We start from the raw sequence: 24710 nt of genomic DNA on the forward strand, positions 1-24710 counted from the left end.
GGTACACATTTTCCTATGACCCCTGTCATAGCTTAGTGAAGCCCACCCTCTTCCAGTTATATTCCACCCTACCCCTTCTCAGCTATATCTCAGTCCCACCCCACTCCCAGGCATGATGGCTTTAACCCCTTCAGTTGTTATGTATCTGCCCAACCCGCCCACAGGTATGTAGGCTCCTCCCTTTGGAACCCCTCCCTTTATAACATCCCAGCCCTGCAGAACTGAGCTCCTCATCCCCCAGTTTGGGCAGCAGCACCCACAGCGTTGGCACCATGTCTGGCATTGCGACTAAAGTGGCCAAAGACAGGATTGTGGCTCAGGGTCTGGGCACAAATAATAAGCCCCTGAAATACTTAAACCAGGATTATGGGCAGCTGAAGGCGCAGTGTCTGGCGTCTAACTCTCTGTTTGAGGATGAGCCCTTCCCTGCAAGCCAAGCGTCTCTGGGGGTCAAAGAACTCGGACCCGATTCTGACAAAACCAAAGGGATTGTCTGGCTGAGACCGATGGTAAGGAACAGTGCAGTATTTATATTGGGCAATTAATGAATTAAAGAGTGATGCACATGTACCCCCTACTGTAAATGATAAGGATATTAGCAGTCACTGAGGGGTTCTGTGCCCATATAAAGGCACAAGGCTGCAGGCTGAGTTATACAGGGAACTCTGAGTATCACTCATGTATTATAAGGGATAATGTACCCCCTACTGTAAATGATAAGGATATTAGCAGTCACTGAGGGGTTCTGTGCCCATATAAAGGCACAAGGCTGCAGGCTGAGTTATACAGGGAACTCTGAGTATCACTCATGTATTATAAGGGATAATGTACCCCCTACTGTAAATGATAAGGATATTAGCAGTCACTGAGGGGTTCTGTGCCCATATAAAGGCACAAGGCTGCAGGCTGAGTTATACAGGGAACTCTGAGTATCACTCATGTATTATAAGGGATAATGTACCCCCTACTGTAAATGATAAGGATATTAGCAGTCACTGAGGGGTTCTGTGCCCATATAAAGGCACAAGGCTGCAGGCTGAGTTATACAGGGAACTCTGAGTATCACTTGTGTATTATAAGGGATAATGTACCCCCTACTGCATTTTTACCAGCCGGGCCAGCCCTAAGTACCACTGTCACACCTAGTTGCCCCCTCACTCGTTTGCCTGCTTTCACTGCAATCTAAATTGCCCCCAAGGCATGTGTCTCTGCTGCCCCCCCCATTCCGTTCCTGATGCCCCCAATATACACTCACTGACCTACCCCAGTACCGGGGGCCTGGCTGCCGCACTCATTTTTCATAAAAAGTTATTGTTCTTTTGTATCTTTAGTATCTGTCAGTCTCACTCGTTTGTTCTTTAACTTCTCACAGCAAATTCATCCCAAACCGGAATTTATTATCAGTGGCGCAACCCGCTCTGACATTCGCCAGGGGTCCCTAGGTAAGTGCTTTGGCGCTGAGTTGCCTTTATATGCAGTAAATGGAAATACCTTGCAGGGCTGCCATTGTGGGGGGGGGGGGGGGGGGTGCTTCTGTAGGAACCTGCCATGGTTAGACCCATGGAACCCTGGAGACAAACATTTTTTATGCCAGGTCCTTGGTGGGGGGTGGTTACAGCCTCCCTTATGGGCATATTGGCCCCTTAGACCCTTCTGCTTCTAACTATACAGTATCTGGGTCTTGATGGACCGTAAATACGACACTCTGTATTGCTTATTTCATTGTATGGGGCCCTTGATTTCTGAAGGTGAATCACTTTACCAACAGGGATCACTAACCTACAGGACATTCCTATATTTATATGGGGCTACCACTCATCCCACCCTCGTGTACATATACCAGCCCGTTATCCAAAGCCATAGAGCTATAGGTGGCCACACACAGGCAAATTTCAGCTGCCGACTCAGGTCCGACTTCAGACCAATTCAGCAGCTTATCTGCCTGTGCATTGGGGCCCCCTGATGGGCCTACCCGACCTATCTGGCATATAATTGCCAATCAGACAGGTTTGATGGGGGACTGAGGGCCAAATGATTGAAATCTGATATTAGCCACTTTAGGTGGGCATATAGGGGAAAGATCTTCTTGATAGGTGACCTCGCTAAACAAGCAGATATTAATGCGGCCATACACATTACAATTATGATCTTAAAGATCATTCTCACCCTCCACTTAAGGTGGCCATACACGACGGGCCTACCCGACCGATATCTGGCCTGAAGTTGGGCAAATATCAATCGGGCAGGTTAAAAGATTTAGTCGGATCGGGACCGAATCGGCTCATTGATGCGGTCCCCAAACCGAATGCGCCCTTTGCCGCCGTTATAATTCTATCGTTTGGCCCCAGGGCCTACATTTTCCCGATATCGGGGGAAGATCCGCTCACTTGGCGACCTCGCCAAGCTAGTGGATCTTAGCGTGTATGGCCATCTTAAGGTTCAGAGCTGAATCGCCAGATATGCAGGTAGAAACAAAAGAATTATACCCCTATCTGATGATTCAGCACTAAACTTGCCCTTGCTCAGGTGTATTTAAAGGAGCCTGATCAAAATTTTCTGTCCCACCTGATCGACGAGACAACCGATATCCAAGGCCTTTGCCATTACTGGTCACCTCGTCTCCCGATAAACTTCATTTCGTACAATATTGGCACGTCTTGCCACCTTTATGGTGTATGGCCACCTGAAGGAACTGAATAGGGACTGGCACCACAGTGGAAAGCTGAATGTTTATGGTCGGCTTTAGTCTTGTGTTCATGATATAACTGATGTTTTAACCTGAGCCTTCTGGGGGTCCGGGGGGGGTCCGGCTGCTTTATGTTTGTATTATTTACTATCTCCATTTGTATCCTACAGGGGACTGCTGGTTCCTTTCCTCCATTGCTTCCCTTACACTGAATGAAGAATATCTGTCCCAGGTCGTTCCGGGGGATCAGAGCTTTCAGACCAACTATGCAGGCATCTTTCACTTCAAGGTGACACTTACGGGATAATATTCATGTTGATAACAGGGATGTGACAGTTGGTGATAACAAGATGCAATAAAGCAAAGGTAGACCCGGCTACAGCTGGCTGAAACTGAATTTCCTGGGAAAAGGAAAAGGTCCCCATACACGAGTAGACCCGCTCGCTTGGCGATGTCGCCAAGCGAGCGGATCTTCACCTGATATTCTCACCTATGGGTGGGCGATATCAGGGAGCGTTTAGGTAAAAAAAAAATAATTCAATTGTTTGGCCCTGGGGCCATGGGGCAGTTGGTTCGGGGACCGCATCAACGAGCTGATGCGGTCCCCGATCCGACTGAATTTTCTATCCTGACCGATCGATATCTGGCCAATTTCAGGCCAGATATCGGTCGGCCAGGCCCCTCGTTCCTGCCCCTACACGGGCCGATAAGCTGCCAAATCAGTGACCCATATCGGCAGCTACAATCGGCCCATGTATGGGGACCTTTAGAACTGTACAAAGAAATGTCAGATGACTCTTCTCTACTGGTTTTCTAATCAGAGCAACATGTCAAGAAGTTCCTTTTCTCAGGAAACACATTTTTCACCAACTGTTTCATTCTTCCTTAGGGCCACCAGTTGCACAGCCCTGCTCTTTAGGAGCAAATAAGTTCTGGCATGAGGTTTCTGGACAATTTACTGAGAGTGATGTCCAATAATTGCCAATATCCTAGTATCCGATTGCCTTCATAACAAGGTCCTGTCTCTCTCAGTTCTGGCAGTACGGTGAGTGGGTGGATGTAGTTGTGGATGACCGACTCCCAACAAAGAAAGGAAAACTGGTGTTTGTCAAGTCAGCCGAGGGCAACGAGTTCTGGAGCGCGCTGCTGGAAAAGGCTTATGCCAAGTAAGTGTCACCATATTTACTCAGAACACGTCCTACAGGGACAGTCTTCCTTACAAAGCTGGAAGTTATATCAAAAGGAAATACAGGTACGGGACCCATTATCCAGAATGCTCGGGACCTGGGGTTTTCCGGATAAGGGTTTTTTTTTCCTGTAATTCAGATCTCCTACCTTATGTCTGCTAATAAAATTATTTAAACAGTTATTAAACCCAATAGGGCTGTTCTGCCCCCAATAAGGGGTAATTATATCTTAGTTGGGATCAAGTACAGGTACTGTTTTATTATTACAGAGAAAAGGGAATCATTTAACCATTAAATAAACCCAATAGGGCTGTTCTGCCCCAATAAGGGGTAATTATATCTTAGTTGGGATCAAGTACAGGTACTGTTTTATTATTACAGAGAAAAGGGGATCATTTAACCATTAAATAAACCCAATAGGGCTGTTCTGCCCCAATAAGGGGTAATTATATCTTAGTTGGGATCAAGTACAGGTACTGTTTTATTATTACAGAGAAAAGGGGATCATTTAACCATTAAATAAACCCAATAGGGCTGTTCTGCCCCAATAAGGGGTAATTATATCTTAGTTGGGATCAAGTACAGGTACTGTTTTATTATTACAGAGAAAAGGGGATCATTTAACCATTAAATAAACCCAATAGGGCTGTTCTGCCCCCAATAAGGGGTAATTATATCTTAGTTGGGATCAAGTACAGGTACTGTTTTATTATTACAGAGAAAAGGGAATCATTTAACCATTAAATAAACCCAATAGGGCTGTTCTGCCCCAATAAGGAATAATTATATCTTAGTTGGGATCAAGTACAGGTACTGTTTTATTATTACAGAGAAAAAGGAAATCATTTTAAAAATGTGAATTATTTGATAAAAATGGAGTCCATGGGAGATGGCCTTTTCGTAATTTGGAACTTTCTGGATAATGGGTTTCCGGATAAGGGGTCCGATACCTGTATATCTATTACAGTTTATTTGCACAGTTAACATGGAAAAGAGAAAGAGTGCAGCAAACCCAACACAACCCAAAGGGGTCCCTATGGTGGTCGAGCAGAATGGGCCACACTTGGTACATGAGGTGCAGGTTTTGCCCAATAGGTAGAGGATAGAGAGATTGGGGGAGATCAGGTAAAGGAGTATAAAATAGAAACCATACCATGCACAGGCCAACATTAGCTTCTGACTTGGCTGCTCATGAACTGGAGGCTAAATAGCCCATCTACTGAGCCCAGTGATGCAATCAGCCCAATAGGGCAAAGCATGGATATGTGCAACCAGATTGGGTGACCAACATGGAGCTGCAAGAAGATAAGAATGGGTGTAGGCATCTCCAAATACATTGCATCTGTTGCACCCATACTGAACTAGTTTTGTTTTTTCCCCAAAGGCTGAATGGATCCTACGAAGCTCTGATAGGAGGTTCCCCAGTAGATGCCCTTGAGGACTTTACTGGTGGCATTGCTGAACTATACTATCTAGAGAAGCCTCCAGCGGATCTGTTCCAGAGAGTCCAGAAAGTTCTGAGGGCTAATTCCCTACTCACCTGCTCTTCTGTAAGTCCTGTGTGCCCCCCCCCCCCCCATACACCGTATATCAGTTCCTTAGTTCCTAGGGCCAAATGAATCAACTAGCCCGATATTGCCCACATGTAGGTGGTTATATCGGGAGAAGATCCACGCCATTGCTGACCTGGCCAAGCGAGCGGATCCTACTGTATATGGCCAACTTAAGATAAAAAGTGAGACCAGAATCACTGATACCTTTATAAAATGTAAGGACCCCCCCCCCACAACAGAAATATCATTACACAACACTACTAGTATATGGGGGTTTAAGCCTCTCTCGCCCCTTCTGAAGCCCCCACTGGTTTCCCCAGCTAAAGTAATGCCCAAGGGTCCTGCTTCTGTAAATGCCAATCAAGCGATTAGCCCAAACCCGCTATGTGCAGCCAGGGAAGGTACCAAACAACAGAACCAGGCTCAGGTGTCAGAATTAAACTCCGTTTCATCAACTCCTCACATTGATTCCTACAGAAATCCGACAGTGGGAAAGTGGAAACTGTTGCAAAGAACAACGTAGTGAAGAATCACGCTTACACCATCACCAGGGCGGAAGAGGTAGGAAATACTCAAAATACCCAAAACTACCTTTTTGTAACCTAAATCAACTCCCCAATACCCACTGGTTATAAAGTGATGTGCAAATGTACCTGCTATTGAGAGCCGTACTTGTTTATCATTTTCTTTTCTCTGGTTCTGACTCTTGAAACAATGTAGGAGAAGTCAATTTTTTATAATGCAAAACTGTGACACTTAGGGAACCGATGGTGGGAAAGTCACTGTATGTGTGTGATTTACAGGTTTCCTACCGTGGAGAGAAAGTTCAGCTGATCCGGCTGAGAAATCCCTGGGGTAAAACAGAATGGAACGGCGCATGGAGTGATAAGTGAGTCTTCTGTCTTTCAACTGTCTCAAAATTGAAGTAGGGGAAATCATTTGTGCATTCTTGGCTTAGGGGGCTGTTCCTGCTGAATTGTGCTTAGTACAGGGCAATCCCTATGTGCCATAGTTTTATGGTATCTCTCTGTACAGGCTATGAGCAAACTTAGGGGCTGTTCCTGCTGAATTGTGCTTAGTACAGGGGAATCCCTATGTGCCATAGTTTTATGGTATCTCTCTGTACAGGCTATGAGCAAACTTAGGGGGCTGTTCCTGCTGAATTGTGCTTAGTACAGGGGAATCCCTATGTGCCATAGTTTTATGGTATCTCTCTGTACAGGCTATGAGCAAACTTAGGGGGCTGTTTCTGCTGAATTGTGCATGTGTTATTAATAATATTGGCTAAAACTAGCACAACTTAAAGACTCTTGCAAGTCCAATAGGCCCTGGGTGTAAGATATTTATTGCTATCTCTCCCGGCAGTGCACCTGAATGGGACGACATTGACTCAGAGACAAGAGCAGCTCTAAATACTCAGGGTGACGATGGAGAAGTCTGGTAAGTGACTATTTTTTTACATAATCAGAGTAAACAAATCAGTCATTAATTGTATGTAATGTTATAAGTACTTGTCAATAATAGCGATAATGAATATAGTTCCGAGGCAAAACTCTCATTGGATTCAGTAAATAATGAAGAAACAAATGTGGTTTAAAAGACGGGTTATTATGTATATATATATATCAATCTCTCTTTCAAACAACTCCCTGGTTGCTAGGGACCCCTGGAAACCAGATAACTGTTAAACTCCAAACTGGAGAGCTGCTGAACAAAAATTCAAATAATTAAAAAACTACAAATAATTAAAAAAAATGAAGAACAATTGCAAATTGTCTCAGAATATTACTCTCTACATCATACTCAAAGTTATCTCAAAGGAGAACAACCCCTATAAGATGACATTTTGGTCATTGATTTGATAGTATCAGAACTTGGGGGCTGCAGGGTTTCAGGGGGGGCCCTGGCCAAGGATTAACTCGAAGGAGGGCTTTTCCTATGAACTGGTGTAGCGCCACAGGCACCCTGTATATGGAAAGTGTGACCACCAGGGGGCAGTGTAGCACAGAATGTTATGATAAAGGGGTACAAACAATAAAATCCCTTCCTAGAGATAATAATAACCCTCACTGATTCTCTGGTACAGGATGCCATTCTCGGATTTCATTAGTGAGTTCTACCGACTGGATATCTGTAACCTCAGCCTGGACTGTGTGTGCAGCAAGGAGGAGCGGCGCTGGTGCCTGACCCAGTTCTATGGGAGCTGGAAGAGCGGATGCACTGCGGGCGGATGCAAGAAATATCCAGGTAATGAGGCTCTAGTCTGGCTGCCACCTCTGCCATCACAGGGGCGGGGAAGAGATGGGTCCGTGACATCACAGGGCGGGGAAAAGGCAGGGCAGCGCCATCACTGGGCGGGGAAGAGGTGGGTCCGTGACATCACTGGGCGGGGCTATGACGTGCATCGCATCAATGTCAGTGAGTCCTGCCCAGTTTTCCTAATTTGGAAAACCCGGCTGTCTGGGTCAAAAATGGACAGTTGGCAGCCCTAGGCTCTAGGTTAGGGGTGGGCAAACTTTTTGGCTCAGGGGCCACATTGACTTACCGCTGGGCTGGGCCAGCGTCACAAATCACAGGGCTTCTCAGCTCCCCCCAGCATTCTCCAGCTCCACTCCCCAGCATCCTGCAGCTCCCCATCCCAGCATCCTCCAGCTCCACTCCCCAGCATCCTTCAGCTCCACCCCCAGCATCCTACAGCTCCACCCTCAGCATCCTCCAGCTTCACCCCCAGCATCCTCCAGCTCCACCCTCAGCATCCTCCAGCTTAACCCCCAGCATCCTCCAGCTCCCCCCCAGCATCCTCCAGCTCCATTCCCCAGCTCCTTTCCAGCTCCATTCCCCAGCATCCTCCAGCTCCATTCCCCAGCTCCTCTCCAGCTCCATTCCCCAGCATCCTCTAGCTCCATTCCCCAGCTCCTCTCCAGCTCCATTCCCCAGCATCCTCCAGCTCCATTCCCCAGCTCCTCTCCAGCATCCTTCCCTGCATCCTCCATCTCCCCCCAGCTACGTGCGGCTCGCTCCATCCTCCGGCTGCTTCTGACCCCGGCTTCCTGCTGCATCCTTTTATATGGTTGTGCCCTGTGCGTGTTGATGTCTATATAAATAATAATAAAGATGAACAACCCTATTTATTTATTTATTAGCCCAATATATCAACATGTCTTTTTCTATCATTTGCTAAGTAATATCCAAGTAAACAGGGGGTTACAGGGGGTGGGAGACCAGGCGTCACATAAAGAACCTGTTCTGTTCCACCGCAGACACATTTTGGATCAACCCGCAGTTCCGGATTAAGCTGGAGGAGCCGGATGATGAGCGGGGGGGGCCGGCAAAGCGCAGAGCTGCACGGTGATTGTGGCGCTGATCCAGAAGAACCGACGGAAGATGAAGCCCACGGGAGGGGAAGAGTTTGCCGTTGGCTATTACTTGTATCCGGTTGGTAGAAAAAGATGTTTTTTTTATTTTATTTGGAGGTTCTAAACTTGATTATTATCACCCATCATTTTTTGAAGGGGGAAAAGGGCAAAACACATTGCATTAATATATTTAGATTTCAGTACAGGTATAGGATCCGTTATCCGGAAACCAGTTATCCAGAAAGTTCTGAATTACAGGAAGGTTATCTCCCATAGACTCCATGATAAGCAAATAATTCTAATTTTGAAAAATTACAGAAAGATCCCTTATCCAGAAAACCCCAGTTCCCAAGCATTCTGGATAACAGGTCCCATACCTGTATATACTGTATATTAGGAGTCTTTTGGCAACTGATCTGGGGGGCCCCGGCGGCACAGACCCGATCCCCGTAGGGCGCTCCACCAATCCTCCGATCTCACTCCCCTGACCCCCCTGCATGTAAGTTTCATCTACGCGCTCAGGGTAGGGGGCCAGATGGGTGGGGGGGCCCAGACATTTGTCATTGGGGGTAATTTATAAACAATGGGCAAATTTGCACCTGGGCAGTGACTCATGGCCAGGGTCGAACTGGGGGGTGTAGGGCCCACTAGGGCTGCCGACCCAGGTTCCCCTGCCGGCTGCGTCCCCTGCACCCCCTAGGGGCCCCTGCTGCACCCCCTAACCCCCCCCACAGGGCCCCCGCTGAGCCTCCCTAACCGCCCACAGGGGCCCCCGCACAACATAATCACCCGAGCACGCCTAGTTTAACGCATCGGGGGGATCACCATAGGCAGGGCCGCCATCAGAAATCACGGGGCCCCTCATAATAAAGTTTTCTGGGCCCCCCCCTCCTCCCGCACCCCAATGGCCCCTCCCCCAGTGACCCCTCCCATCAATACAAAGGACATAAAACTTTGGTAGCCAGGGCCCCCTAAAACATTGGTGTCCAGGAGTTACATTTTGCATTGGTGCCAGGGCAGGTACCCCCTAAATCATTGCTAGCCAGCCCAGGGCCCCCTAAAACTTTGGTAGCCAGTGCCCCCCTAAAAAGCCCCCCCAAAGCATCCTCCAGCTTCCCCCAGGCCCCCCCAAAGCATCCTCCAGCTTCCCCCAGGCCCCCCCAAAGCATCCTCCAGCTTCCCCCAGGCCCCCCCACAAGGCATTCTCTAGCTTCCCTCAGGGCCCCCCCACAAAGCATTCTCTAGCTTCCCCCAGGGCCCCCCCACAAAGCATTCTCTAGCTTCCCCCAGGGCCCCCCCACAAAGCATTCTCCAGCTTCCCCCAGGGCCCCCCCACAAAGCATTCTCTAGCTTCCCCCAGGGCCCCCCCACAAAGCATTCTCCAGCTTCCCCCAGGGTCCCCCCACAAAGCATTCTCTAGCTTCCCCCAGGACCCCCCCACAAAGCATTCTCCAGCTTCCCCCAGGGTCCCCACCCCAAAGCATTCTCCAGCTTCCAACAGGGCCCCCCCACAAAGCATTCTCCAACTTCTCCTAGGCCCCCACCCCAAAGCATTCTCCAGCTTCCCCCAGGGCCCCCCCACAAAACATTCTCCAGCTTCCAACAGGGCCCCCCCACAATGCATTCTCCAGCTAAATACCCCCTAAATCATTGCTAGCCAGCCCAGGGCCCCCTAAAACTTTGGTAGCCAGTGCCCCCCTAAAAAGCCCCCCCCAAAGCATCCTCCAGCTTCCCCCAGGCCCCCCCAACTTTAGCGCGGCCGGGCCCCCTTTAAAGCTAAAAACGTCCGGACGATTGTACCCTCTGTGCCGCCCTGATGGCGGCCCTGACCGTAGGCTGGGGGAGCACCGGCAAGCGTTGAGTCTGGGCCCAGTCCGACCCTGCTCATGGCAACCAATCAGATGGTTTTAGTGTTCAACCTGCAGCTGGCTGGAAAAATGTAACTGTTGATTGGTTGCCATGGGTTACTGCCCAGGTGCAAATTTACCCAGTGTTTATAAATGAGTCCCAGTTTGTATGCTAACTGACTAAGCCAATATAACACTTATTCTAGTGTAACTATATATAGGGGTAATGTAATAAAAGGCTACTTGCTGACTAGTTGCTATGGGTTACTGCTCCTTGGCAAACTATAATGGGACAGATTTATCAAAATTTAGTTTAGAGCTTAATACATAAAATCTCACCCGCATTATATTCATTCCTATGGGATTTTTAGAAGGGTATTTATAAAATGAGTGAAATTGATTAATACGCTTTTAAAAATCCCATAGGAATGAATAGAACATGGGTGAGATTTCATGTATTAAGCTCTAAACTCTCCCCCATTATAGTTTGCCAAGGAGCAGTAACCCATAGCAACCAGTCAGCAAGTAGCGTTTATTGGTCACCTTTTTAAAAGCAAACATATTATTGGTTGCTATGGGTTACTGCTCCTGGGCAAACTTAGCGCCTTTATTACATGGTTTAGTGTTTTTATATTTATTTCAAAAAAGGAGGAAACCCGAATATAAAGCAATAAAAGCTTCATGTTTAGACCCAGATCCCCAAACAATCCAATGCATTAATCCATTTCTTCTCTGTTTTGCAGATCCCTAAAGAGGTAATGGATTCCTACAACTGAATACTCCCGGTACTGGGTGCTGTGACGGCCGATGGGTGCTGCTTTATATGTTATAGAATAAGATCCTTATATGATTCTGATTGGCTTACATGTACTGTGTGTGTAATTGGAACACAATGTACATGGGGTCTCAGGCTGGGGGGTGCTAGAAGTCTGTTTACCAGAGCCAGGTCACCAAACGAGCAGATCTTTCCCCCCATATGCCCACCTAGGGTGGCCCTCGGGCCAAACAATTGGATTACAATGACGGGAATAGGAGCAATTGGAGCCAGGAGTGCATAAATAAACCAATGCGGTCCCTAATCCACTAGAGAAATCAAATCTGCCTGATTGACATCTGCCCAAGTATAGGCAAGATATCGGTTGGGTAGGCCAATACATGGGCAGATAAGCTGCTGAATTGGTCTGAAGGACTTCAATTGGCCTGTGTATGGCCTTTACTTATCCCTAGCCAGCTACAAGCAGTAGCCACTAATCCCCCCTTTGTGCAACAGGTACTGATGCTTCTAGCAGGGCAGAACTAGGGGAGGCAGAAGAGACATATGCCTAGGGCACAATGATGGGAGGGCAGCAGGCACGTACCTGTGTACCTACTGCATTTCTGGCCTTTGGTGAGGGGAAGTGTCAGTAGCATCAATGCCCCCCCCCCCTGGGAAGCGAGTTTGGGTAGCCCTTGGCTCCATGCTTGGGCACACATGGAGCTCAGCCCGGCACTGCTACCTACAGACATAGATTACACTGCAGTGATCCCCAACCGGTGGCTCAGGGCAACATTTTGCTCCCCAACCCCTTGGATGTTGCTCTCAGTGCCCCAAAACCAGGGAGTTATTTTTGAATTCCTGACTTGGGGGCAAGTTTTGGTTGCATGAAAACCAGTTGTACAGCCAAACAGAGCCTTCTGTAGGCTGCCAGTTCACATAAGGGCTACCATATAGCCAATCACAGCCCTTATTTGGCACCCCAGGAACATTTTTCATGCTTGTGTTGCTCCCCAAGTCTTTTTACCTTTGAATGTGGCTCGTGGGTATAAAAGGTTGGGGACTCCTGCTGTAGAACATACTGGCTGCATCTTTCTCATTGCTCTGTATTAGTTGCAGGGAAGCCCCGATGTCCCTCTGGGGAAAGATTTTTTCTTGAAAACCAAATACGTGGCTTGGACAGACGTGTACAAGAAGCACCGGGAGACCTGCTGCCGCCACAAGCTGCCCGTCGGCGAGTACGTCCTCCTCCCGCACACCTACTACCCCTGCCAGGAGGCCGATTTCTGCCTTCGAGTCTTCTCAGAAAAGAAAGTTGGGGTTTGGTGAGTAATTACAGCAACGGCAGCCTTTGTTACTTCTATTCCGAACAGGGTGAACTCTGCATATAAAGTAGGGATAAAGCACCGAATCCACTATTTTCAGATTTGGCCAAACCCAGAATTGTTTGTAAAAGATTTAGCCAAATACCGAACCGAATCCTAATTTGCATATGTAAATTAGGATACAGAAGGGTGTACAGGACAAAAAGTCCCATGATTTTAAAGAAGAAGGAAAGGTAAAAACTCAGTAAGCTTTATCAGAAAGGTAAATACAGCCATAAGCACTCACAGAGTCCTCTATCAAAAGAAAAACAGGATTTCTTATCTCCTTTTTTGTAAACATGTTCTTTGGGTGTCTGACTTCCTCTCTCAGAAAAATCCTTTATTCCCGGGGCCGAAGTCTGCGCAGTTGTCTCCTCTCTCCCTTTGCCAGCTCCCCCCTCCCACAAGAATTCATAAAACTCACTCCCCCTCCCTTAGGAATGTGTGATCTGAGCTATAACAGCTAGAGCTGCAGCAGGAAGCTATGAAGACAATGCTAAAATGGCAGCTGCTATCTTCTTAGCTTCTAGGGCTGTTACTCAGGCAGGTAAAGCTTTCTGCAGAATAAATATAGAGTTCTAGGTGCCACTAATGTGACTAATCTATTGGCAATAAAAAGCCCAAATGACTTTTCTTCTCCTATAAGGATTCGGATTCAGTTCGGCCAGTAGCATGGATTCAGCCGAATCCGAATCCTTCTTAAAAAGGCTGAATCTTGGCCAAATCCTGAACCAAATCCTGGATTCGGTGTATTAAGATAAATACAAATAAATGATGAAACAAGAGGAAGTTTTATTGCCCATTTCCATGCTAAAGATGCTTGAGACTGGCCGGCCGGGGAACTGGATAATAATACCATTTAGACGTGACTTTCCTCGTGGAGCTGCAGTGATTCCTTATTCCTGTGTTTAGTTTAAAAGCTGTCACGTAGAAAAGCCCAAAAAATCATTCACTGTTGTATTTGTACCTACAACTTTGGAGTGCCTTCTTCTGTCTTTAGACCTATCGCGGGAGACTAACCTCTCTGAATAGGGTCAGACTGGGCCGCTGGGATACCGGGAAAAAACCCAGTGGGCCCCGGTGACCCAGACCAGATCCCTGTTACCGCTGCCTCGGCTGCCGGTGTCCTCCCCTGATGTGTTTTACTTACACACGTTCAAGGGAAGATGTCGGGCAGGTAGTGGGGGCCCCTGCCTGGGGTTAGGGTGGGGCATCTTGGGGGTGTGGGGCCCTGGGGCAGAATTATTAAACCAATACACTCACAGACAAAGAATAAAATGTACTTATCAGGAGTCACTATCACCCTTTGGGTTACTGCTCCTTTCTCTGTCTGCAGTCCTCGGGCCTTGGGTGCGCAGTTTATCCCGGTGAGTGCTCCCTTCGGGTGTCCTTTCCTCATCGCTGAATGGGGAGCAAGAGGAGATTCACGGGGAAAAAAAACGATTAGTAAATGGGCCCCCAAGTGTTAATTGGAACTGTTTTATTTGTGCCTGTGGATATTCCATTTTGCCTCTGGCACAGGAAACAGTATGGGTCAATAATGGCACAATAAGAAAAACCCAAATCGAAAAATGAAATATGAAGATTTTACCAAATATCACAAAATGTACTGGCATTTTAAACCTTAATGTGTAGGTACTGACTGAAGCTTAATAACAAAATTGTCTTATGTTTCATGTTACATCCATTCTATTCCATGCTGTAATAATAAATACTGTAATATTTATGTTTTTCTAATAGGGAACTTGGGGACGTCGCAAATGCCGATCTATATCAGGTAAAGGCTTATATTGCTGAACTACATATCCCAGAATCCCACAGCTGAAGGCAGTTTTAAATGTGTTCCATAGCTTTTATATTTGAGCTCAGGTATACGATCTACTGTGTGGAATGCGTGGGGATTGGTGTTTTCTGGATAAGGGATCTTTACATCATTTGGATCACCAGACCTTAAGTCTGCTCCAATAGGAGGGTTTTGCCACCAACATGATTTCATGCAGCTCCATTGGGTACAAGGCACTGCTTTATTATTACTGAGAAAATGGCCTCCCCATAATTCAGAGCTTTCTGGATAACGGGTTTCCAGATAAAGTGATCCCCTGTCTGTATAATCTAAAAGATGGTACAAGATGAATATGAGATATTTATATCTGATTTAATATGCAATGATTTTGTGCTGTTTTCTAGCTGGACGTATCCGATATACAAGTAGAGTCAGAGATTGGAGACATTCTTACTGAGCTTGAGCAACAGGTACAGAACTGCAGCAATTCTGCCATTATATGAAAGAAATTGTGATGGGGCTTATTTCAAAGAGGGTATTTTTGGCCAATACACCAGGCAGGGAGAACATGGAAATGTCCGAATGTATCCATTGTGCTTTCTGTGAGGGCTCAGTGGGGTAAGACTGTTACCCCAATGTTTCTATATATCTGTAACCTTGTTATGGGCTAAGGGGGCCCAGCCTGAAGGCCAGTTAGGGGGGGATTTGGGGTGAGTGCTTATTTGTGCCCTGGGTACCCCTGGAACTATAGCGGGGTGACTGTTACCCCAATGTTTCTATATATCTGTAACCTTGTTATGGGCTAAGGGGGCCCAGCCTGAAGGCCAGTTAGGGGGGGATTTGGGGTGAGTGCTTATTTGTGCCCTGGGTACCCCTGGAACTATAGCGGGGTGACTGTTACCCCAATGTTTCTATATATCTGTAACCTTGTTATGGGCTAAGGGGGCCCAGCCTGAAGGCCAGTTAGGGGGGGATTTGGGGTGAGTGCTTATTTGTGCCCTGGGTACCCCTGGAACTATAGCGGGGTGACTGTTACCCCAATGTTTCTATATATCTGTAACCTTGTTATGGGCTAAGGGGGCCCAGCCTGAAGGCCAGTTAGGGGGGGGATTTGGGGTGAGTGCTTATTTGTGCCCTGGGTACCCCTGGAACTATAGCAAGTGCTAAATTACTTTAGTATTTATGTATTGTGAATGGGCCTATATGTGAGGGTGTTTAGGGCCTGCTGGCATTCCCCTGACCAGTAATTGCAGGATTATTGAAATGAATACAGAGCTACAGAAGATTATTGTATCACAGTCTCTGCACTGAGTGTTATTGATTTGTTCCTGCAGAAAATGGAAATGAGCGCAGAGGAACTGAGGATCAATCTGAGCAGGATTCTATCAAAGAGTAAGTGTCACAATATGACATTCTCTGAGATATAAGCCCCCATAGTGTTTGCTTTGCCTTTAGCCCTGTGCCTTTAGCCCTGTGCCTTTAGCCCTGTGCCTCTAGCCCTGTGCCTTTAGCTCTGTGTCTTTAGCCCTGTGCCTCTAGCCCTGTGCCTTTAGCCCTGTGCCTCTAGCCCTGTGCCTTTAGCCCTGTGCCTCTAGTCCTGTGCCTCTAGCCCTGTGCCTCTAGCCCTGTGCCTCTAGCCCTGTGCCTTTAGCCCTGTGCCTTTAGCCCTGTGCCTCTAGCCCTGTGCCTCTAGCCCTGTGCCTTTAGCCCTGTGCCTTTAGCCCTGTGCCTTTAGCCCTGTGCCTTTAGCCCTGTGCCTTTAGCCCTGTGCCTGCCAGCATTTGGCCAGGTTGGGTAACGACCCCATGGTTATGAATTTCGAGAATCTGCATTACTGGCAGGGAAAGGGTTAAAATAATAAAATACAGCAGAAATGCCGGAGCTGTTTGCTAATTTGTATCTCTGAAACCTTTTTATTCGTACAGGAAAGGACATTAAATCGGACGGGTTCAGCCTGACGACATGCAAAGAAATGATCAACCTTTTTGACGTATCCTTGCGGGTTCCCAAGCCGGGGTTTCTCCATCCAACCTTAGCGTAGGGCAGAAATAAACCTTTTATCTCATAATTACCTTATAATTATGACTGGAAGAACAATGACACCTGTTGGTAGGAAAGGTTCTTTTAGAACTCAAACTTATTACTTTTTAAAGTTCTAATTATGAAATCATAATTCATCAGAATAGTTTTTATGCCGGCCCTGCTGCCCTTCTACGGGCCCTGCTGCCCTTCTGGGGGCTCCGCTGCCGCTGCCCTTCTGGGGGCCCCGCTGCCCTTCTGGGGGCCCCACTGCCCTTCTGGGGGCCCCGCTGCCCTTCTGGGGGTCCCGCTGCCCGTCTGGGGGCCCCACTGCCCTTCTGGGGGCCCCGCTGCCCTTCTGGGGGTCCCGCTGCCCTTCTGGGGGCCCCGCTGCCCTTCTGGGGGCCCTGCAGCCCTTCTGGGGGCCCTGCTGCCCTTCTGGGGGTCCTGCTGCCCTTCTGGGGGCCCCCCTGCCCTTCTGGGGGCCCCCCTGCCCTTCTGGGGGCCCCGCTGCCCTTCTGGGGGCCCCGCCATATAAAACCCACTTTAGCCTTTGGGAGCCATAGAAACAAATAGCCGAGGCCCAGCACAATGGGATCTGATTAGGGCACTGCATAAAGTCCTGTATAATGGATTCTAAGCTAGAACCTTAACCCTTCACAGACTGACCTGACAGGGAAGCTGAGTTACAAGGAGTTCCGACCTCTATGGATAAAGTTAGTTAAATACACGGTAAGAATCATGTTTTGGGCCCATTGAATGAGAAACAGAACCTACAATCATTTATAGCAGGGGATGGACAATGGGAAACTACTTACTATATTTCATTTCTTGGCATTTTGAATTAACAGTATGGTATGGGATCCATTTATTTACATCCTTTCCCTTGAGCCGCCATTTAGTGATGGGCTGTGTGCTCCCTCAGAGATCAGCTGACAGGAAATAATGCAGCTCTAACTGTAACAGGAAGTAGTGTGGGAGCAAAAGGCAGAACTCTGCCCATTCATTGGCTGATGGGGCCTAGCATGTATGTGTGCCTTGGCGTGTTTGTGTGCTCTGTGACTCCTATAATCCCAGGGGATGGCCCTTAGTACCTAAAATGGCAGTTTCCTATTTAGGATTACCCAATGGCACATACTGCTAAATAAGTATATTTATATGAAAATGGTTTATTTAGACGGAGCAGGGTTTTACATAGGAGCTGCTTATGCAATATATTTGTATAGAGACCTACATTGTTTGGGGGGATAGTTTCCCTATAAGTACATGTAATAATAATTTGCCTTGCAGGCCATACAGCCGGTCTCTCACACGTTTCTCATGTTTATGTCTTCAACAGAAAATATTCAAATCAGCGGACAATGACAGATCGGAGAGCATCGAAGCCCATGAAATGCGAAATGCGTTGCAACAAGCAGGTAAGTGAAAATCTAAATTTCATTTCAACTGATAAAAAAATGATTCATTGTCACTTTCCCACAATATCAGATACTCTGTTTCTCATTCCTTTCTTTATTATGAGCTGCCATGGATTTATACATTTTAGAAAATAGCTAAAGGGGTTGTTCACTTGCCTTTCTGCTCACCCTTGCCCAGTTGGTAGGGTTGCCACCTTCCATTAATGTTCTTACCAGCCAGATTGGGGGTCCACAAGGGGGGCAAGTCCGTGATGTTGAGGCGGGGCATGATGTTGGTGGGCTGCATTCAAAGGGAAATAAGGAGCAAGGTGGGTTAGAAAGGGAGCTGGGAGAGGGGATAGTAGTACCTTTTCATTCCCCTGTGGAACCCTGGGTAACTCAGCACCTGAACCTTTATTTCTCAGGGTTTAATCTGAATAACAAGATCCAAGAAGCCATCGTGCAGCGCTACATTACTAATGGCTTATCTATCAGCTTCGACAGCTTCATTGCGTGCCTCATTCGCCTGGAGACCTTGTTCAGTAAGTACTAATAGCAATGCACTCATCCAAAACTCAAAAATTGATATATAAGCCCATAAGCAAATATTGGGGGTCCCTGTACTTTCATTCCCCTTTCTATACTGTATTGTGCTCTGATTAGTGATGGGCGAAATGTTTCGCCAGGCATGGATTCACTGCGAATTTCCGCGTTTCGCCATTGGCAGATTGTTTCGCGTAACGGATGAAAAAATTTGCCGCACGTCCAAAAATTGTCGCCGGCGTCAAAAAAAAGAATAGTTGCGGGCGTCAAAAGAATAGCCGCGCGACAAAGTAATAGCCACGGGCGACAAAAGAATAGCCGTGCGACAAAAGTATACCCGTGGGCCACAAAATAATTGCTGCGGGCGACAAAATAATAGCCGTGGGCGACAAAATAATAGCCGTGTGACAAAATAATAGCCGTGCGACAAAATAATAGCCGCAGGCGACAAAATAATAGCCACGGCGACAAAAGAATAGCCGTGCAACAAAATAATAGCTGTGGGCCACAAAATAATAGCCGCGGGCAACAAAATAATAGCCGTGCGACAAAATAATAGCAGCGGGCGACAAAATAATAGCCACGGCGACAAAAGAATAGCCGTGTGACAAAATAATAGCCGCGGGCGACAAAAGAATAGTCGCGAGTGACAAAATAATAGCCGTGGGCGACAAAAGAATAGCCACGGCGACAAAAGAATAGCCGTGTGACAAAATAATAGCCGCGGGCGACAAAAGAATAGTCGCGAGTGACAAAATAATAGCTGCGGGTGACAAAATAATAGCCGCGGGCGACAAAAGAATAGTCGCGGGTGACAATTTTTTTTGCTGCACGACATTTTTGCCGTTTTGCAGATTCGCTCATCACTAGCTCTGATCATTGCCAGTTGTTATAGAGTTGCAGGAATAAGCTGGGGCTATCACTCACAATTTACAGATTTTATAACAATATTTATTTGTTTCCCCCCCCCAGAAATGTTTGAGCTGCTGAAAACAAACGAGAATGGAGCCCTGAGTCTGTCTCTATCCGAGGTACAGTCAGTATTTCTCTGTCTCCAATATCTACCCCCGTGTATTCACCTTGGTTTACCCCATTCACATCTTTCCCTATAGTAAAAATAAGGTTTTTTTTGTTTTGTTTTAAGCCAATACTTTACAAATGAATTGGAATAACAGGACAGCGTTATGTATATCAGTGCTATACAGCCTACCTAACAATAGGGCTGGTAAATCACCCGCTAGGGCTGGCACCGGTATTACAAACTTACCCGCAATGTACTGCTCCACCCACCTATTTCCCCCGCCCCTTACATCGTAAGCCCGCCCACAAACATTACGTCTCACCCCTTAACCTGAAGGCCAGTATTAGTCACAGGAAAAGGTGGCAACCCTACCTACCAAGCTCTGTGGGCACCTGAGGACTGAAAACATCATGTGACTGAGGACTAAAAAGCATCATGTCAAGGGGACACTCAATATCTCAGCTATAAAGAACTTTACTGCGCTACCACCATCGGCCCAGGCCACCGGGGTACCAGGAAAAAAACCTGGCGGGCCATGGCGGCCCTAATCCAATCCCGCCAAAGGCACTCCCGTGATCCACAGAGGGGGTCGGAGGGAGTTGGGGGCCTCTGCAGGGGATGGTTGTGTGTGTGAAGGCGATGGTGGGCCCTGCACCCCCCAGTCCGACCCTGTAGCAGCACAGGCCAAGGCAGAAGAAATTATTAGATTTTTTTTTTCTATTTTTTTTCATTATGTTTTTACCAGGCAGGAAAAAAAAACCTACAGAAAATAAAATGCAATTTGCTGGATTTTTTCTAGCACAGTCGCCATTACTGCATCCACCAGTCTAGCGGTACCAGCTTGACCCATACATTCTCTTTCTTCCCACAGTGGCTCTGCACCGCCATGATGTGATGTTGGTCGGCCCGCGTGGATCAGATGGCTACGGAGCCCCCGTTATTCTCTGAAATCACTTGTATCGGACATGGATATTGGTTTAATATGACATAATATGAGGAGTGACTTCTGCATAGCAGCGTAACTACTCTGGGCTGGGGCCCCCTCACCTCCATCCGCTCTCCCACACCCCCCCACTTACTCACATATACACCTCCATGAAGTTATAAATGTAAATAAATTGGTTTGGATTTGAATAAAACGTACGTCTCTGGCGCTTATTGTAGTGCTACAGTAGAAGAGCTGGCAGCCAGGGGGCGCCCGTATTTATAACCCCAGCTGGGGGCACAGTGCCCAAGTGCCCACGTGACACCCAATAGATTCCAGAATTGTATAACTTATTCAACTGGTGAAAAAAAAAGATAAAACCCATATTCAGACTACACTGGTTTCTATGCCATTTTACTACATTTACATTGTTTTTTAACACATTGTTACTTGTGGTCCACCCGCCCAACTTGTAATTATACCGTTTGGCACCCCCTGAAATGCACTTGGCATGCACGCCATTCAAATCAAAGAAGCTGCAGAGCGCCAGGGGGGGCATTAAAGGAGAACTAAAGCCTAACTTAAAAAGTAGAGAAGAAATATTGTACATTATGTTTTGGGCTTCTGTACCAGCCAAAGGCAGGGCCGGACTGGGGGGTGCAGGGCCTACCGGGGCTCCCGTCCCGTCCCCTAACCCCCCCACCGCAGGGGCCCCCCTAACCCCCGCAGGGTCCCCCTCCCAACGTCCTGCCCTGAGTGCGTGTAAATTTAATGCATCAGGGGAGGAACAGTCGGGCAGTGGGAGCGCCGCAATGGTCGGGTCTGAGCCGCTGGGGCCCACTAGGGTCAGGGCCCACTAGGGACAGGGCTCACCGGGATTTTTCCCGACCCTGGCCCCAGGCAACCACAGCCCCTTACAAGAAGAAAATGTGTGCTGCTGAAAATTCCCCCAGTACCCCCCCAGCCTGATTAATGTCTCTGTACCTACCTGCAGTACAGTTCTCCTCACCCTTTCCCATAGGTAAGTAGGCTCTAGCCCAACTATTGTATAGGTATCTCCATGCCCCGCCCACACACTGGGATACAGACTCCTCCCTTTGGAACTCCAAAGTTGATATTAGTATTGTTTAGCCGAACATTCCCTAAACGCTGGCACCGACAGGACACACGTATGGTAATGGCACCGGTTCTGGGTCTTGGCACCAACCAGAACCCACTGACATTCAGAAGGAAATTTCAGCAGCACACTGGATTGGTCAGATCAAATGTAATTTTATTTGGGCCACAAGTCAGGGATGTTATGGGCTCCGCCAGCCTTAATAAAATGTCACCTGAAATCTCTTTCTACTATGTAATCATACATACACCTTCCTTAGAAATAGGATTTAAAGTGATACCAATGTGTTCCTATGAAAATCCATAGAATAGTAACACTAAAGAGCATAGGGCAGGGAAATGGACGGGGCAGGGCAGGGAAATGGACGGGGCAGGGCAGGGAAATGGGCGGGGCAGGGGCCGGCCTTTATATAAAATGGGGCCGATCTGCTGCTGAAAGTGTCAGGGAAGGGAGGGATTATAGGTAGGATTGCCCCCTTACAATGTCACCAGCATTTATATTGCCAGTAAATTTGTAATACCAGCTGGCGATTTTCTGGCAGTCATAGCAGCTTAATGGCCTCCCTAGCTTGAAATAAAAACGTATTGCTTAAATCACTAAACGTTTCCCACCAGTACCCAGCTTAGAAACCGCTTTCAGACAGGGGAACCTCCCGACTGCATTCTGTATTAGTACAGATTATCCGAATGCTTAATTGGAAATCCCCAGAATGTTAAGAAATACAAAAGCAAACAAATATGTTCCAGAAGAAGTAAATAAGAACATGATCTCAGTTAAATATTATCTAGAAAAGACACGTAACATTAATGTTTATTTAGCCCTATAGGGATGCGTGGTGTCTCTCATGTCAAAATCCAGAACGTCTCCTTTAAATGTACATGGGGGCACCGGGGCACCTTTGCTAATAGATATTTTATTTATTTGTTCACCTTTGAGTTAACTTTTAGTATGATGTAAAGAGTGATATTCTGTTTGCAATTGGTCTTCATTTTTTATTATTTGTAGTTTTTTTAACCATTTCAGTATTTGTTCTCCAGCTGGGAGTTTCAGCAGCTTTTACTGCTAAGGTACCAAACAACTGACACTTTCAATTCAGCCAGCAGAAGTGTATATGTAATAGCAGTATTCAACCCGGGAACCAATCAACATGGAGTTGTGCTGGCTTAGCTGCCATGTAATATGTATGTATGTATATGTTTATTTATAAAGTGCTACTTATGTACGCAGCGCTGTACTGTAGAATACATTAATACAAACAGGGGGTTATTAAGATAATAATAGATAAATACACAGTATAACAATAAATACAAATAAATACAAGATACAGTTGCAATAAGTTAAGAGTCAAAGACACAAGAGGATGGAGGTCCCTGCCCCGTAGAGCTTACAATCTATATAGTACAAAGTAATGAATCGTTTATATTAATGGAACACTATGGGATTAGGGCATTGCCTTATAATGGAGCCCTCAGGATAAAAGATTTTCAGATAACAAATCACATACATGTAACACTTGTTTGGCTATGATATAGTCAAATCCAGGCTAGTAGTGATGTAGAGCATGTGTTACATGTGACCCTCTTTCTTAGGATGGGCCTTCGCTGAGGGTGTAGTTAAACTACAACTTGCTGAGACTGTGTAGTGTGGTTGGTATAAATGGGTGCTAGAGAGATTCTTATGGTGAACTATAATACAGATTTATTGGTCCAAGACACAGATGTATTAGCAGGGTTATCAGACTCACAGACACAGCCAGTATAGATGGTAAAAGGAGAGCACACCCTTATGCAGAAGAGAGGGTATGCACCATTTTATCCCACCTCTTGGTAGAGTCTGGGCAGGGAAACACACCTTTCAGCCAAATACCCCTTGGGAGGTAGTTTATGTAGTTATCTACTCCTTCAGGTTGATAACCTAATGTGGATGAGTCCTCCGGGTGAGTAGGATCAGGGGTTATCCTGGCTGTCACTATCTCTACTCCGTGGCCCTACACTGAGGCAACATTGCCGGATAGGAGAACTACTCCTGGATCTAATCACTCCTTTGGTGGGGCTTTTAGACTGCCCTTTCTAGCTAGAGCTGACTATGTCACTTTCCTAGAAAGTGCTATTAAACAATCTGCTGTGCTTACTTATCCTCGTTCACGGGGCCCTGTCCCCGACTTTCACCAGAGGGTTGGTATCCTCTGGGGCACAAATGGCTTCTGGGGCCTAAGGTCTGCTCCCAGGCTCAATGGAGCTATGCTTGGAAGGCAGCCTGCAGCCAAAGAGGAAGCCACACCCTCCTGCTAGACACTATATCAGTCTGCAGGGGGCGTGAACAACCTGACTAACCTATAAGGGATACAGTTACATAACTGAAACCTGAGTATAAGGGCTTTGCCCAATAACAAAAAAGATGTGAAGAAGTAGGGTATAAAGCCATAGGGAACTTAACCCTATGGGTCCCTACATACATGTTAATATATGTATAAATGTCCCGATTGGGTGCAAAGGAATCTACTCACTTCTCTATGGAATTGTGGGACGTCACTATTTAGACCAGGGGTCCTCAAACTTTTTAAACAGAGGGCCCTCAGACTGTTGGGGGGCCGGACTATATTTAGTCCTCAAACTATGCCCCCCCTGCCCCCGCTGTGTCCCCACCCCTGGCTACTTACCTGTCTGCCTGTCACTGGGTCCTACTAGCCGACTCTAATGGCGCTGGACACAATGTGCTGGGGCCACACTGAGGCAGACTGGTGATAGCCAGGGGTGAGGATGCAGTGGGCCCTGGGGCCGGGTAAAGGACCTTGGGGGGCCATATTCAGCCCGCGGGCCTTAGTTTGAGGACCTCTGATTTAGACCCAGATATTGCTTAAAGATTGAATATAAAATAAATTGCCATTGCGACGTTGCTTCCAGTTATGAACAGTAAATTCCCTTTCTTATACAGGGTCAGAAAAACACAAAAACTATATTTCTGTCATTATTATTAATCACCATTCATAGTTTATTGCTTTTTTAACAAATGTTTAGCGTCCCGGTACCAGAAAGGAGTCAGACGCCTGACTTGTTTGTGTTCCAGGTATAATGACACACAAAGGGCAATATTATTTCACTTCTATCTCTGTTTGTAACTGATGATAAAAATAAATGTACTAATGATCGATGTACCAA

General features: G+C 46.9%; 1 protein-coding gene across 1 annotated transcript; it reads left to right on the forward strand.

Annotated features, from left to right (window-relative positions):
• Window positions 1–210: 210 nt before the first annotated feature.
• capn8.3 (calpain 8 gene 3) lies at window positions 211–20649 on the forward strand. The gene is given in 22 exon segments (XM_031902615.1): window positions 211–509; window positions 1373–1442; window positions 2857–2975; window positions 3719–3852; window positions 5258–5423; window positions 5904–5987; window positions 6230–6315; window positions 6792–6866; window positions 7513–7673; window positions 8687–8748; window positions 8751–8861; window positions 11373–11384; window positions 12497–12708; window positions 14488–14524; window positions 14935–15000; window positions 15865–15922; window positions 16456–16520; window positions 17213–17281; window positions 17889–17967; window positions 18372–18488; window positions 19462–19520; window positions 20382–20649. Coding segments are annotated over 22 exon segments (2103 nt in total). The 5' UTR covers window positions 211–272; the 3' UTR covers window positions 20406–20649.
• The last annotated feature ends 4061 nt before the right edge of the window (window positions 20650–24710 follow it).

The sequence above is a fragment of the Xenopus tropicalis genome, chromosome 5, assembly GCF_000004195.4.
Source record: "Xenopus tropicalis strain Nigerian chromosome 5, UCB_Xtro_10.0, whole genome shotgun sequence".
NCBI classification, from domain to species: domain Eukaryota; kingdom Metazoa; phylum Chordata; class Amphibia; order Anura; family Pipidae; genus Xenopus; species Xenopus tropicalis.